Raw genomic sequence first — 17,671 nt, forward strand, 5'->3', positions numbered from 1 at the left:
CTACGAAGACGAAATAATCCTCTGCTTAATCATATATTATTCCAAGCTTAAGAGAAAAGAATTACCTCTGTCATCAATCCATTATTTCCTTTTTTTCCCGAGGAAATGATTGAAGGATTAACTGAAGCTCTGCTTCGCGATTACTTTGCCACTTACCGCTTACAAGGACAAAGCGGATACGTCATTCCTGCGAACGGCGTTCAAATCGCTTCCGCCGGTACTCTTATCCCACGTGGAACTGACGGAAAATGATTTTCGTTGTCTGATCTAGCCCGTCCATTTTCTCTATGAGATCTCTGCATCTAGATCTCACGCTCCAAAATCCTTCGTACAAAAAGGCGAGCATTTCAAGTTTCGCGGAATCAAAACAACACAAGGTAAAAACATAGAAAACGAAAAAGCAAAAAAAAAAAAAAAAAAAAATGGAAAACGGAAAACGAAGCTCTGAGAGAGAACAGAGGGACGGCTCGGGATGCTCCACCTCTGCAGCTTGAGAAGAGAACAATAACGGAGGAACGAGAGCTTGCTGAAGAAGATAGAGGAAAAAAATAACTCACTTTCGACGTCTGGCTTTCCGGTTTCGTTTTCCTCTTCATTCTGGAATCGTTAGGGTTTTGATAAATGGACTCTCAACCGCCGGACACTGAAATGTCCGAAGCAGCGCTGCCGCCTCAACCGGCACAGGCACAGGCGCTCGCACCTACTGAATCGGTGAACATTCCAGCAACTCTTAGTCATGGTGGTCGATTTATACAGTATAACATCATCGGCAGCATATTCGAAGTCACGGAAAAATACAAGCCCCCGATCATGCCCATCGGCAAAGGTGCCTACGGGATCGTATGGTATTTGCAGCTCGCTTCCCGACTCTTTTTATAGTCATCGTAATTAGTTGGTCATAACATCTTTTCTTCTCGATTCTGTTCTGATTTACCTTTTTCTTTTGTTCCTTTTCAGCTCCGCATTGAATTCAGAAACAAATGAGCAAATTGCAATCAAGAAGATTACTAATGCTTTTGACAACAGAATTGATGCGAAAAGAACCTTAAGGGAAATAAAGCTTCTTCGTCATATGGATCATGAAAACGTATGTGTTTCTTTTGTCATTGTTTTAAACTATTTCGGCTTGAAGTTTCCTCTTGGTTTTCTCTGTATCTTTGTAGTTCGTGGTTTTGGGTATTACGATATGACTTGCTCGATGATAGATAAGCCTCTCTCGAAGAACCACAGCAGTATTCCTGTAATTCAAACTAAGTATTGGCACCTATTAAATTACACCTAAGAATTTAAGCTGCTTGTTATGCGGTGAGTATAATCATTTCAGTTGAACAGTATTTTCTGTTCTATCGCGAATTTATTATTCCATTTTGAGACAAAACAGAACGTTAAATGGTGTTCCTAGATATTACTTTTGAAAGTAAAAGTTTCTGCTGAAAATGACCTAGGTCAAATGATGGGAGTGTTTGAGATGTTTTCATTAGGCATGATGAACACTTCAAAGAGTTAGCGATGACATTTATACATCAGAAAGAATTAATTGATAGATACCCAAAAATTATGTACCTTAGTTCTTTATCAGTAACTGATGGCCAATAACTGTGGCAGGCTCATGTTCTTGGCAATGCTGGCTGATGATCCCCAAGACATACTGTACCTAAATTGTTCAATAGTTGCTAATAAAATTTATTATGGGCATTCAAAGTTTCTATTACATGGTTTAATATATAATTTGAGATTGCTTATAGGGAGATAAATTTTGTCTTCTGCTACTGGAATAAACAAATAAATATACACATTCCTACTGTTATATTTATTCGTCTTGTGTATCTAGTTGGTTGTTTTCATGAGTTTGAATTGACACACTTGGTCTTTGAAAAACTCAATTTGCAGCTTTCTCTATCCCAATAGCACACTGATTCTCTTCTACCCAACTGTTTCAGTACATTCATAAACAGAAAATGCATATTTTAAGAACATGATCTTAGAAGATTTTACTTCTCAAAAGAACATTTAAAGTTAAAAAATAGAGCATTTTGTGGTTAAAAGAATTTCTATATCGTTTTCCCTTGTTTATTTTGCTTGCACTACTACCTGTTTGGAGTGGGGAAGAGGGTATCTGTAGCCACCTGGAAACATAAATATGAAACCTTCAGAAATATGAACCTAGAAAAGAAGGAAGAGCCAAAAAGTACAGAATTCCCGCAGTTTCTAGATATTATAATTGTATAGTGCCTTTTCTTCATATTTCTACTCCTACTACTTGAGAAATGTTGAAGACTTGGTGTCATATCTTGTGTAATTCTTCCATCTTTGGTTTGTTATTGTTGCCTTGCAGTTTGGTATTACTGATGACAATTGGATGGAATAAATGAGGAACTTGATGTGGATTCCCTGATAGGGTTAACTCAGTTTAGGGATAAAACCTTATAGGATATAAGTATTTACAATTTTTCTTTCAAAATCCCATATATAATGTATATATCTATTGTATTAAAATTACTATTTTTTTTATACAGTCATTCATGTTTGCCTTGATCGAAATTTCCCCCTTCCCTAGCTCTGTTATCTAAAGGAATTGGAAGTGCTGTTAATTCTGTGCCTCATTGTATGGTTATATGGCTAGGATGGTTGCTTGGTTTTCCCCTCATGAGGGATGACTCATACTCAACTTTTGATGGGGCTTTTAGGGAAAGTCCTGGGCTAACAAGTGCACATGCCTGTGTGGGTGGGGAAAGGGGGGTTTGTTTGGGATTCTGTGAGGTGTTGCCTTCTTGTCTTCTTTGCTTCTTTTGGACAGCATGAGTCCACAGTGGGCCTCAAGTTGTAGAGGGAGTGCTTCTCATCCACTTTACTTGTGAAGGCAATTTTTCAGCTGTTATCTCAAGGGCCTCAGGAAAGAAAGACACCCCGGGGAGATTTTTTATATACTTCGATGAGATAAAGGATATACGTTGTCATTTGGTCATTCCTTGGCAGCATAATCACAGGTCTGCCAATACTGTAGCTGACTCTCTAGTGAGGGTGGGAGCTGCTTGACAGAATCTATGCTTTCAACAGCTCATTCCTGTTATAACTTGTCTTACTTTTTTTTTTGTTCTTGTTTTTGTAAGCAATAGTGTTGGCCTTTCTTGTATTTTCTCTTGTATCCATTGCTCTTTTAGGCTCTCTTAATGATTTTTTAGGGTAAGTCTTAAGATGAAGTCTCTTTGGTGGTATTGGGTGTAGTGCATGTTTAGTCAATATTGGAAAAAAAAGTTATTTCTTAATCATTTAAGACATTATTGCTCCCTAATAGGGACAGTTGTTACAATCTTGTTCAGTTTTAGTGGAGTCACTAATACCAATAAGACCAAATAAAGCGAGAAGGGTGGAACCCAAATTATCACAAACTATGCCGTCTGTTCCGGATGTGCTTGGATTCCCCTCTGACCTGCCTTCAAAAGTTACCTTTATGGCTCTAAGGGGGCAGAAGAGCTCACAAAGGGTGCTGAGATTGTACCTGAGGGGAGAACCAAGCTACAAGCTTCCAGCCCTTAAGCTCGACATGGTGAAGTCCTCGCCTCTGTAATCACTGAGATTCAGCTATTGTCCCTCCCTCCCCATCCCCTCTTGTTGTGGGCTCTTCCTTCCCCATTAGTGGCTAAGTGCTGTAGTACATGATTCACTTGTGGAAGAAGAAAGTCATCCCGAAGCAATTGAAGATATATAAAAAAGGGAAAAATAAAGGAAAGAAGAAGACTGATATACAACTGTTTCTATTTTTGGAAAGTTACTGTTTTAGAGAAGTACTCTATTTTGGTACTTTCTACCCAAAGAAAGTCACCGAGTTTCTACTTTTATTAGTTTCCTAGTTTGTCACAAGTTCCAATTAGGAAAGTTTGATCTAGGAAAGTGTTTGGTTAGCAAGTTTCCTTTTGCTTTTCAATTTATTTAGTCACAATTCAATTGCAATAGGGATGTTTAATCTTTATAAAGTGTTATTTTGATGATGTAACTTATTTTGGCAATTCTTTGGTTGTTTTAGTCTATAAATAGGGGAAATCTGCTGTAACTTCAGATATGATTTGAAGATCAATACAAGTTTTTCTTTTTGGTTGCTGGAGCACCATTATTTCTCTTTCCTTTTGAAGATTTTTAACTCATTAAAGTTATTAGGAATGAATGAGCATTCACTGAAAATTCATGCATAGAGTGGAACAATGCAGCCCTTTTCCTTTTCACCCTTTTCACGTTATGGTTCTTCTTTTCTGTCATTAATATAGCTGCATTTGCATTTCTCATCAGGTTGTGGCGATCAGAGATATTATACCTCCACCTATCAGAGAAGCATTTAAGGATGTTTATATTGCGTATGAACTAATGGACACTGATCTTCATCAAATAATCCGCTCGAATCAAGCTTTGTCAGAGGAACACTGCCAGGTCACATTTTCATTATTATTTACATTGTAAGCCAAATATAAGTTAATGAGATCTTCATTTTATTGTAAGCCAAATATAAGTTAGTGAAATGTTCATCTTAGCGACACTCTCAGGATCATAGTTATCAGATAGTGAGCACCTTTATGTGTTATATTGCTGTTTCTTCTCATGGAACTGTGACATTGGTCTTGTGATGTCTCGTGCTCAATTTAAGTGATTCATTATCTTAAGTACGTCTATAAGTGCATCTATAAACTTGCCTGGCATTTTAATTGTGGAGGGCATTAGCTGCATTCATCCTTACATGAGTATTTCTGAGGTGTCATTTCTAGCTGTATACACCTGTACACGAGTATTTCTGGAGGTGTCATTTCGAGGACACGAATATTCCTAGAGGCGGCCTCTCTGGATTTTTGTAGTGATTTCCTTACGCAAATAACGATCTTGTCTATTGGTGATAGTCTTTCTCCGCATATACTGCTTTCAAGGCAGTGACAACAATATAAGATTTAGAGCAGGCACGGTTTTCAGTATCATCCATAAAAGTTAGAAATTGATTAAATATCTCATGATATAAAATCAATTTCCTCAGAAACTTTGTGAAAGTTTACTCCTACATTACCTTTTTGCATGGAGTGAAAAGTAGTCAGTGATGGCATCTGTTTGCAACTTACCATACATCCACGAAAGTATGTAATTCAGCCTCATCAAGGAGTTTTTGAGCTTTCAATTTTTTTTTTTTTTTTCTGTGGGTGGACTGGAATGGGTGGACTGGAACAACTGCTTAGCTCTATGACCTTGGATATTGTTTTTCCTTTAGTCATTCCCTCTATTAGCCTTGTCCAACATAGTCTAGACAAGATATGATGATGATGAGTCATTTGTCTGGACCATAAGTCTTCTTCAAATGATGTCATCATTGAATGGATTATGAAACCTTAGAATTTATGTTCTTTATTGGCAGAACTTATTCACAAGATTTCGTATTTTTAGAATATTTGGTTGCTTTATTTATTCAAAGAGGAAATCCAATTGGGTGTGAATTGGTTAATAATTAGCATTCAGTTTACTGGCTCTCGAAATTTTTATTAGATAATAGAGTATTTTTTTCTCTTTTCATTTTATTTATTTTTTGTTGGAATGGGAGCTTTGAAAAAAAATCCTTCTGTTGATCCTGAATCATTGACTTTGTTTTGCTTGTTTTCGACTTTTGGATGTTATGTTTTTCCACCCTTTCAAAGGAATGGTCTAAAAGTTTTTGTTCTATTTTTCATTTGTGTGGTTTATAACATCTTATTTTTGTTAACATTTTCTTTGTTATTACATATATAGTGATTTACTGTCTGTGTGCTATTGGCATTTAGGTAGCAATGTGCTACCTTAAGAGTGATTATGGGGAAATAGAGAAAATCGATAGAGAGTGTTGGGACTTAAAGACACAATTTTACCCTGGGAATAATGAGGTTTTTTACAGAGAATGTATCATGTCTGGATTTGGCGAAAGATGGGTAGAGTTATGCAGGGGCAATTACTGCATTACTGTTTTCTGTACTAAGTCCTAATTTTTCCTATTATTTAAATTCATTAATGTTGCCTTTTCACAAAGAGGAAATGAAACAAAATCCTGGAAAATAGTAGGGAGGCTTCTTCATATTAGTTCTCCCTAAAAACTAGTGACTCTGCAGCCAATCCATCAAAGAATCTCTCTTCTCTCTCCTATGGTAGATTTTGCTATCTGCTACTTAACTACAGTGTAATCACTTAAAGAAAAAAACACATCCTAGGTAGGGAGCTCCTGCACCCATCAATTATGGCTGTTTTTGCTATAGGAAAACAGGAGTATTGACCTAAGTCCATATAAGCTTAGGTGCACCCAAAGTTCAATTTAACTATTAAATTTGAGTTGAATGACCTAAAAATTGTTTTATCCTCATTCTCTATTTATTTATTATCCTCTGCATTCATACTAATGTGATATTTTTTCTTTGTTTTAATCATTTTTTAATATTGTAATGGACATAATGGCATTGGTGTAATATAATGGAGTATTTTTTTTTTTAATAAAATAGTTATTCTAAAGAATAAAATGGTGGTTGCAGCCAAAGTTGGCTGGACTTGATTCCAGCCTCCTTTCTCTCATATATATCTACCTACCTACCTAGATATATATGCAAATAGCTGTGGCTGATTTGGTGTATAGACTATTGAAAATTGGGTTCAGACTGGAGTTGCACAGTTGATTTTTATAATTGGTTTAAAAAAACTTGAATTATCAACTAAGCTGGTTTATTTACTCCTTATGTACAACTTTCATGTGTTATTGCAATTAAGATGTAGAAATGAGGAGATATGGGGAAAACCTTGTTGGCTTGATTTCCCCAGAGAAATAGCAGCATTAGCATAGTGGATATCCTTTCCTGCTTTTGTTCCAATGATATCATTGCCTTATAATTGTTTCTCTTTGACCTCATATGTGTTTTTAAATATTTCTATTTATGCTACAATCACATATATTGCTTTCTGCGAAATTCTGATTGCTCCTATTTTTAAAAAAAATCTGATAGTTATTTTGCTTTATTCATTTCAGTACTTCTTATATCAGCTCCTCCGTGGGCTAAAGTACATACATTCAGCAAATGTTCTTCACAGGGACCTAAAGCCTAGCAACCTTCTCTTGAATGCTAATTGTGATTTGAAGATATGTGACTTTGGACTTGCCCGCATTACTTCAGAAAGTGAGTTCATGACAGAGTATGTTGTTACAAGATGGTATCGAGCACCAGAGCTGTTACTCAACTCATCAGAATATACTGCTGCAATTGATGTCTGGTCTGTTGGTTGCATTTTCATGGAATTGATGGATCGAAAGCCTTTATTTCCAGGGAAAGATCAAGCCCAGCAGCTCCGTTTACTAATGGAGGTGAAGTTACCTACCTCTGTTAACACTTTAGAGAACTGTATTTCATGACTATAACTGTTGTTTGTTTTAAGTCCACCTTGCACCTATCTCATTATCCCAAAATAAAAAAACCTGTCTATGTAAGCATTCTTTTTATTGTTTGGGCCAGTTTTACTCAATGAACTTCGGTACGGAAGTTCATACTTTATTGACTTATTCTTTTAGATAATGATAAGAAAAGAGATTTGTTAAGAAGAGGCTTTTGGTGGAGAGAGGGTACAAACTAGGATTACATCATGCCAGAAGGAACATAAATGAAACGCAAAGTTTCGCAAGAGGAAAACAATTGCCGAGAACAAGATGTTTGTCGGTCATCCCCGTTCTAGTAAAGGAATCAGCTGTGCCATATGATGCTTTTGGGCGTGTATGACCAAGATATAGATTAGTGTCAACATTATCAACAAACTCATCAAAATACATCAAGAAGCCGTCCATGGGAGATTACATCCTGGTTGCCAAGTTGATGACAACTCCTGTGTCCCTTCCACTATTTGTGGAAGTGAATTATTCCACTTGAGTAGGATTACCCGGACTTGGGCCCTTAATTCCACTTCTATGTTGTTGCACCTACCAAAAGGGGCAAAATAAAAGACAGATATTACCTGAATGATCCCTGATGATGCTGGTTGCACCGGCATGCCCTAGACTGTTAGTAAGACCCAACTTTTTATTTTATTTTATAACAGCAATAGGGAAGAATTCATTAGGCAAGCTCCCAAAGACGAGAGAGTACAGCACAAAAATCCAAAAGGCCACTGAGGCTTACAACATAGAAATGCTCAAATGGGAAGCAAGGTGCTGCCAGGTGACTTCATACCTTGCTTGTTATGCTATTTGCATTTCTAGGAGTATGTAACGAAGAAATGTTCAGAATTTTGCAAATGTTTTCTGAAAAATCTGATATTTGGGTGAAAAAGAAGAGAAATAAGAGAAGAAGAGCTTGGAGAGGAGCAGCAGCAGCTGCTTTGGTGTGCGTGTCTAAAAAAGATGCTCCCTTTTTATTTTAATCAGGGTTTTTAGTGATTTTTACATAAACGACAAAAATACCCCTCAAAACATAAACTTACATATCTCCTAAAATACACCTCTAAAATGAATGAAAATTGAACCATAGACATATAAAGACGTTGCCTACCTAACAGACTTCATAGAAGATAAAAACTTAATATATAAAATAACCAAAATACCCCTGTTGATGTTTTAATACTCCCCCTCAAGGTGGAGAGTAGATATCAAATAACCCTAGCTTGTCACAGAAGGTTACATGCTCACGTCTTCCCAATGGCTTGGTAAACATATCTTCCGATTGGTTTGAGGACTTCACATATCGAGTTACCACCTTTCCTTGCATGACCACAAGTCTAATAAAATGGCTATAAACTTCTATATATTTAGTTCTCTCGTGGAATACAGGGCTGCTTGCAGTAAAGATGGCTGCCTGATTATCACACTTCATGACCATAGTACCTGGTAACTGGAAACCAAATTCAATAAGAACAAATTTAATCTACATAAGTTCACAAACTGTGTGAGCTATTGTTCGATATTCAACCTTTGTACTAGACCTAGCCACAATTGTCTGTTTTTTACTTTTCCAATTTATCAGGTTACCTCCAACAAAACAACATGAGCCTGATGTAGACTGTCTATCCATCTTATACCCAATATAATCAAAATCAGAATATCCAAGTACATCTATCTGTCTGTTTTGAGTATACAACATACCTTTTTCTAGGTGCACCCTTCAAATACTTTAAAATCCGTTGAGCAATTTCTAAATGTTCTTTCTGTGGATTTTCCATGAACTGACTCACAATTCCCATAGCAAATGAAATATCTAGCCTGTAACTATAGCATAAATCAATTTACTTACCAAGTGTTGCTATTGAGTTTTGTCCTTGAGAGTAGGACCCTGTGTGTCATGAAGATTATGGTTGACTTCTATGGGAGTATCTACCAGTTTAGCAGCCAACAAACCATCCTCCTGTAGCATATCTAATATATATTTTCCTTTGGAGCGAACAATACTTTGTTTATTGTGGACAACTTCAATGCCAAGAAAGTACTTGAGGGGACCAAAATCTTTTGTCTGGAAATATGTGGCCAAGTACTGTTCAACTTCAGTGATGCCTTCAAGATCATCACCAGAGAGTGCAATATCATCTACATATACCACCAAAACAATTACACCAGTCTTCCTCTTAAGTATGAACATAGAATGGTTACAATGGTTCCAGTCGAACCCAAATTGCATTAGTACAATACTAAATTTCTCAAACTAGGCCCTAGGACTCTGTTTAAGTCCATAAATGGCCTTCTATAGCTTAAATACCTTCCTTGTCTCCCCCTGGGCAATACACCCAAGAGGTTGTTCTATATAAACTTCTTCATGTAAATCTCCATACAAGAAGGCATTTTTCACATCAAGCTGAAAAAGAGGTCAACCTTTATTAACCGTCATAGAGATTAAGATACATACCGAAGTAAGTTGAGGTACAGGAGAGAATGTCTAAAAAACAACAATGTTGAAGGTCTGTGTATATCCCTACCAGTTGGGCTTGTGTCATTCAATAGATCCATTGGCATTATATTTTATAGTATAAACCAAATGACACTCCAATTGTGGCTTCTGCCAAAGGATCACATACATGCCTAGTTCCCCGAGACAATAAAAGCTCATCTCATCATCCATAGCTTGTTTCCACTTTAGAGAACACACAACATCGCACGGAACATGTATAGTAGAAGTAGACAGGGATATAACAAAGGATTTAAAGGAGAGGGACAAAAAGTCAAGAGAAACATATTTAGAGATAGGATGAGAATTGCAAAATTGTTTACCTTTTCGCAAACTCATAGGCAAGTTCAAATAGGATCGTACAAAATCTGCATGAAAAGAGGAAGATGACGTGGCATGCGAAGGTATCTTTGTAGGCTTAACTATTGGAGGCAATGTAGTAGCACGAGGACGACGACTATAGACACGAAGAGGTGGATAGGAACCTGATGGAGATGGGACATCCAGAACAACAACTGGAACTAGACTATCTGAAGAAGACTCAAAAGAAACATGAATCCCACTAGAGGACTCAAAATACGGGGTATGCTCAAAGAATGTTACATCAGTTGACACATATGTCTTTTGGTGAACAAGGTCATAGCATTTGTACCTTTTTTGTCGACGAGAGTACCCTAGAAAGACACATTTGATTGACCGAGGTGACAACTTATCAACTAAAGCTCAAAATATGTGGACAAAACAAGTACAACCAAAAACACGAGGTACCACATCAAATAGTTTACAATGTGGTTTTTAAACTTAGAAAGCAAAGTGGCCATTCATAATAGAGGAGGGCATGCGATTAGTTAAGAAACAAGAAGTTAAAACAGCATCCCCCAAAACAACTTAGGAACGTTCATGTGTAGTAATAGTGTCCGATTTACCTGAAGAAGATGTCTGTTTTTACGTTTAGCCACCCCATTTTGTTGAGGAGTATAAAGACAAGATGTTTGTAATACCATGGGAGGTACAAAAAGTTGAAATTAAGATATTCAAACCCATTATCAGTACGAAACTCATGAACACAAGCACCAAATTGATTTTTTAACTCACTAAAAAAATTAAGGAATACATCAAAGACTTTAGATTTCTCCCGTAGGAGATACCCCCAAGTTACTATACTAAATCATCAATAAGTGACACAAAATATTAAAATCAAATGAACTAGGAATTCGACATGGACCCCATACATCAAAATGAATTGATTCAAACAATTTGGCGCTATGACTAGAATTAACTGGGAAGCTGGACAAATGATGTTTTCCTGGCTGATATGATTCGTAATCAAATGAGATATCTATTGGCAAGAAGGAAAAGATTGATGCAACTTAACTGGTTACGAATGTCCCAAGCGTTGATGCCATAAGTAGGATGAATCTGTAGTAGAGAGTGCCATAGCTCAAGAAACAGATACATTATCCAGCATATAGTCCTCCTTTCTCATGTTCGGAACCAATCGTCTTCTTCGTCTGCAACTCCTAGAAAACACATGTAGCTGGATAAAAAGTTATAGGACAATTTAAAGATTTAGTAATGTGACTCACATACAAGAGATTAATAGGAAACTTGGGAGCAAATAGAACTGAGTCTAACGATATCTGTGGGGTAGTGTGAACAACACCCTCCCCCTGAATGGGAGAAGTGGACTCATCAGCCAAAGTAACTCTACAATATGAAGAAGATGGATTAATGGACCGAAAGAAGGAAGACATATCTGACATGTGGGTAGAGGCTCTTGAATCGATTATCCAGGAGGGAGAGTGGGACACATTCAATGTAGTCATACCTGTACTCGCCATTGTGGCACTTGTTGAGGATGAAGGAGGAGTGTATACAGTTGGAGAAGTAGCAAATGATGTAGTCAATTGGCCTAGTCGTTGTACTAACTACTGAATTTCTTCATACGAGACAGTGTGAGAAGAACCGTCTTGTTCTTTGATTATAGAGTTGGCCTAGGTAAGTTTACCAAATTTTTCGTAACATTTTTTAGAAATATAGTTTGACCTACTATAGTGAACACATTTTTGATCCCCCCTATCATTCCGACCACAACACGGGTAGAGAAGAAGTGACCTCTACCTCTATTATTACCACCATGAAACTAACCATCAGATTTGCTAGTAGAGGGTTGGAGGTTAAGAGCAATTGCATTTGAGAGTCTTCCACCTAAGTTATTTTTACCCACTATTGTATCTTTAGCTCGAAGAACTCTATTAAATTCCTGCTCTAGGGTGGTCACATCTTCATTGGTCAACAACTGAACTCGAATGACATCATACTCAGAGCCCAAACTATCTAGAAATCGAGCCACTTGAATCTGATTTTATTTTTTACTATTGTCTTCAACATTTGCAGTACATGGATGGAATGTGCTGATTTCCGGTTGTACCCCTTTCATCTCAATGAAGTAATCTGTCACTGATCTATTGCCATGCTTCATGTTAAAGTATCTCACATACAACTCATAGATTCTTGACAAGTTGCTTTCCTAAGATAAATAGATGCTAAGGTATTCCACATTGCCTTAGCAGTATTACAACTCAAAATCTAGTTACTAAATCGTGACTCCATACCGTTACCAACCAGGTCATTACTAAATTATCTTCGACCATTCAATCCTCCGTAATAGGTATAGGGAGATCGTTATATTTGGCCATCCTTCTGACCCTCACATACATCAAAACTGACCATGACCAATTGACATAATTCGATTCATTCAATCAGATCATAATTATCTGAATAGGCTAAGAGAATTTCATGTCGGAGCCCTCATTGGTCCTCTGGACAGCAATTTGTGTGCTGAATTCAGCCACTATACGCCACAAACTACCACAATTCAGTGCAACAATGCGTCAACCAATCAAATGGGAACCTTTTCCCCAAAATTCTATGCCTGCGCAGTCAAGTGAGTCCCACGATTGAACCAATTAGGGCAATCCAGCAGTAATCCCAATCATTTTCCAACGAATAACAATCAATTTCAGCAATCAAGACCAGGAATTGAATAATAAACAACTCAATTGCATGAAATTTGGGTGACACATGCAAAATTGATGATGACACAAGCAAGGTAGAGGGAGACACAGACAGTATTGAAGAAATTTCTCAAATTGGGATCATTAAATGACTCAAAGCCCCAATAATCTTTTAATTAGGAGAAGTGCCATGAGCCAAGAGGCTATGGCAGGCGGAAAAATGGGAAAAAAATGAAGTTTTTATCCTAACAGTCCAGAAATCTGAGAAGATCCTCCAAAAGGGTTGCTGAGAGAAGAACCACAAAAATGAGAGATATCTCCCCACAAAGTGCTTAACCTTGCTCTGATACCATGAAAAATCTGATATTTGGGTGAAAAATAAGCGAAATCAGAGAAGAAGAGATTGGAGAGGAGCAACAACTGCTGCCTTGGAGTGTGTGCCTAAAAAAGGACGCTCCCTTTTTCTTTTAATCAGGGTTTTAAATGATTTTTATATTAAAGAAAAAAATACCCCTCAAAACATAAAATTACCTCTCTAAAATGAATGAAAATTGAACCATAAACATATGAAGACTTTGCCTACCTAACTGACTTCATATAAGATAAAAAATAATATATAAAAAACCAAAATACCCCTGAGTTAATATTTTATTATATCTCATGAGAGTGCATTAAGCAGCAGTCGTTAGGGAGTTTGGGGGGGGAGGAAGCTCTTTCGCACTTATACTGTATTCTCACATTAGCCAAATTTGTGTAGAGTAAACAAGATGGATGTTACCTGAGGAGTCTTTAGCACCCCAACCCCCTCCCCATCTCTTTCTCTCCACTACTAGTCCTATGCCAAACCAAAAAACCCTCAAAATTGCATAACTACTAAAATACATGTCTAAATTGAATAAAATAAAACATTGTCTATTAACAATTTTACTATAATGTAATATATGAAATGACCAAAATACCCCTGATCTGGTATTTTAACATACTTAATAAGCCATTAACCATTAAGTGAGAAGGGATAGCTTTGTAAGTTTAGAGAGTGGATGAATAAATGAGCGGCAAGTCTGACATTTTATAAGGTAACAGAAACTTTAGCGTTCAATACCCAGGACTGAGACCTCTTTTTCATTCCAGTTACCAATTCTTGATAAAATATTACTACTTTCCTCTCCAATCTATACATTCTCTGAGTTTAGGGTGATATCAAACTTGATGGAGTTGTAGCAGTTTTTTTTAAGCCAGAGGCCTGTTGAAGGGCAAACTAGATAATTTCCTGTTCTCCTGCAGATATAAATGGCAAACTTGGTCTTCAGGATATGTTCTTTGTTCTATATCTACAGCACCTATGATGAGAACGTCTGGTACACTAATCTGTAGCATGTAATATCCATTAAATAGGTGAATGAGGTGGAGCAGTGGTAGGGCAATCTCTGTTGCAACTGGTCCTAGCTTCATCTAGTAGATTGGTCCTGTTTCAATACATGCATGTGTCTTGTTGTGCTTAACATGTGCTAGAGATAAAGGCCAACCAATTCAATTTGTGTCCAATGACCTCTCTGAGATTGAGCTCATAGAAATGAATATTCTTATTTTCCTGTGTATAAATTATTATTAATGTTGTTGTTGTAGTTACTATTGTTATTAATTGCAGAGCATAAAGAAGTTGAATTCCTTGATTAACATGAAAAGGAGATCTCAGCATCATTTAAAAAAAAAAAAAAAAAAAAAAACATGAAAAGGAGATCTCATTGTGGCATTAAGGTTCGATAGAACACTTGATCTGACCTTTTGCTTGGTAATTAGTTCCTTATTTTATATGGTTGACAAGTCTGGATATTTAAGTACTTGGAGTAAACACATGATCATGCTCATGAAAATGCACTTAAACTCAAAGTCCATACATCATGGCTATGCAGAAAAGATATTTTCTTGCATGAACACCTCAAGCATACTTCAATTATGGGATTTTTTTTATGGACTCCAGCTGATTGGTACACCTACTGAAGCTGATATGGGATTTATGTCCGAGAATGGAAGAAGATACATTCGGCAGTTGCCCCGTCATCCTCGACAATCATTTAGGGAGAGGTTTCCAAATGTTCATCCTTTAGCTGTTGACCTTGTTGAGAAGATGCTCACGTTTGATCCTAGACAGAGAATTACAGGTGAACTTCTTTCTTTCTTAACTTTGAGTTTGTTGAAATTTTAATCTACTTACTTGAAATATTTAATCAGATGATATTATCATCAATCGTTTGAAAAATGAGACAACTTCTTGTTTCTAACTGAAGCTCTCTTTGAATTTTTTAGCTGCATTTTGTGAAATCTGGTCCCTGAATTTTATGCATTTGTTACTGGAATAAATTATCACTGATTATTTTAAAGTTAAAACATTATACAAGTATTTAAAAGTCAGATTAAACTTGGTACTTCCTGGTAGGAATCAGCATGCGATTTCTAGGGTATGACACTCTTTTCTTTGTTAGGGATACGCATTCGTGCATTTCACTTGCAAAGATATATTAGTTTTTACATGAAAATGAGTTTTAAGGTATCAAATCCCATTGGATACTTCTTTTTCATGTCTCACCAAGAAAAAACAATAAAAATCATACAACCGATTCTTATGGACAACATACTCCAAACTTTTGGGTCTATAAGATTCATGTCTTAATGATTTTTATTTTCCAGTTGTGTATCTGAGAGTGAGCGCTTCCAATAGGAATCAGGTATTCCTCCAGTTAGGGGGACTTTTTTGAAATAATGGTTGGTGGCAGCAAGAAATAGAGAAGGTAAAAAATGACAAATTGAAATAATGCAGAAAGACTTAAGAAGACCAATTTAACTATTGAACTAGAACAGAAAGAAATAGAGCAGAGTGAAGGATAAAAATAAGTACAACTGATTCTTACATTAGGACAAGGCTCTGATAATGGTGACTAGGATATTTTTAAGTAGGTGCAATTTCTTCAATGTGCATTCAGAGGTTTAACTTGTGTACTACGAGTTACTATGAGTGGGAAAGGAAATACAGAAAATGCTGACTTCATATGTAAGGCCACAAAAGTAAAATTTATGACAACCAAAAAATAGAGAGCACTAGGGCAGGCTATGTATTGAAAGCTGTTTAAATTGTGGGTCGGATATGGATATCCAGATTTCTTGTAAGAGAAAAAGCTAGGAGTTGACCCATTATTCAGCAACTGTAACGGAGACTAAGGTGTGTGATAGCAAGTTTAGGCTGATCCATGTTGAATTACATATGTCAGTGCTCAGTTGCCCTTTCAGCACCACTAAAGAGGGTGTCAGCTGCAAGTTGGTGTCAAAATTTGTTTTGTAAGAGTAATTTCTGTGGCTGAGCCATGTACAAGAGGAGCAACTGATGTGAGTGTTTCGTACCAGCAGTAACATATCAAGTTTATTTGGGATGCCTGGTAACTTGTGGAAATATTTTCTTCCCCTATTGGTAAATTCCACTTTTCAAAGAATGGAGAAAGGCTAAGCATTTGCATGGTATCCGAAAATGGTCCAGTAGTTAAAACTTTGATGGGTACAATTTTGGCAAAAAAGAGTAGAGGATGATACATATTTTTTGATGTTCATTCGTTGAGCCACTTTAATGCAGGAATAAGAAATGATTAGTTCTTTTGGTTTATTATCTCTTAAGGAACCCTTTGGAAATATCAAATTCTTAGTGATTAATAGCTGAATGGGCACTTGATGAATTTTTTTTACCCATTTTGCATTTGTTTTGATTGCATGAGAAGTCTCTCAACAGAAATTCAATTGTCCTTATGTTACAGTTGAAGATGCGTTGGCTCATCCATACTTGGCATCTCTACATGATAGCAGTGATGAGCCCGTCTGCATGACCCCCTTCAGCTTTGACTTTGAGCATCATGCTCTAACAGAGGAACAAATGAAGGAGCTTATATATAGGGAGGCCCTTGCATTTAACCCCGAGTATCAGCAGTCCTGACAGTTTTTGTCTCATCTCTGTTTAATTTGTTTCCCAAGTTGGCGTTACCCAACCAAAGGCGTCATGTAATGTTTTTCGTTCATCAATGTACATATATTTGTAACCTATTGGGTATTGAAATTTATTTACTTTGGACCACTTCTATTGGGAATTGACTAGCCAATGGGTGATCGATTGTATTGCTTGATGAATTTGATTGGATAGAACTGAAAATGGAATTGATCTTCTAGACTTTTTCTTTCCAATACTCGCATACTTATTTAAAGGGCATGATCCCTTATATGACAGCCGTGAAGAGCATCGTCAAATGTGCTTTTTTTATGAAAATAGAAAAGCATGTTCAGCCTGCTTCACTGTTTCTAGAAAAGAGTTGTTTAAAAGTTTTATCATGTGACATGTGTAGTTGGAAACTATTCTTTTGGTATTTGATCCGACCTGGTACTGTGTTATCGGAGATCGTCTTCTATCAACTTTGTTAAAATTCATTTTCATGTATGCTTTTGGTTCGGAAGCAATTAACATGGATCCAAGAGTTTTTTTGACTGCGCGCCTTAAGATGAATACTGCCGTTAAAGATTTATGCGGCCCCTCTGGGATTTCAAGATTCGGAATTTCAGACTTCAGTTTCTGTAAGTTAACTCTCATTGATCTTCTTTTTCTGGGTCCAACCAAAAATTTCATGCGAATTATAAGGAAAACTTGGGTCCCCGCCCTTTTGATTTTCTCCATTTCTCTTTATCCAGGCACAAGGTTTCAATATCTACCCATGCAACAACATT

At 36.7% G+C, this 17,671-nt stretch overlaps 1 protein-coding gene across 1 annotated transcript; it reads left to right on the forward strand.

Moving 5' to 3' along the window:
- The first annotated feature begins 396 nt into the window (after window positions 1-396).
- Window positions 397-17,030, forward strand: LOC137936112 (mitogen-activated protein kinase 1-like). Its single transcript, XM_068780689.1, has 6 exons — window positions 397-845; window positions 958-1,087; window positions 4,285-4,422; window positions 7,010-7,342; window positions 14,898-15,078; window positions 16,717-17,030. The coding sequence occupies exons 1-6, from the start codon at window positions 622-624 to the stop codon at window positions 16,890-16,892; spliced, it is 1,182 nt and encodes a 393-aa protein (XP_068636790.1). The 5' UTR covers window positions 397-621; the 3' UTR covers window positions 16,893-17,030.
- Window positions 17,031-17,671: the final 641 nt, after the last annotated feature.

This window comes from Aristolochia californica, unplaced genomic scaffold (genome assembly GCF_029961685.1).
Source record: "Aristolochia californica isolate CCGP_79_NKW_82.1479 unplaced genomic scaffold, dmAriCali1.0.hap1 SCAF_1, whole genome shotgun sequence".
Classification (NCBI taxonomy): domain Eukaryota; kingdom Viridiplantae; phylum Streptophyta; class Magnoliopsida; order Piperales; family Aristolochiaceae; genus Aristolochia; species Aristolochia californica.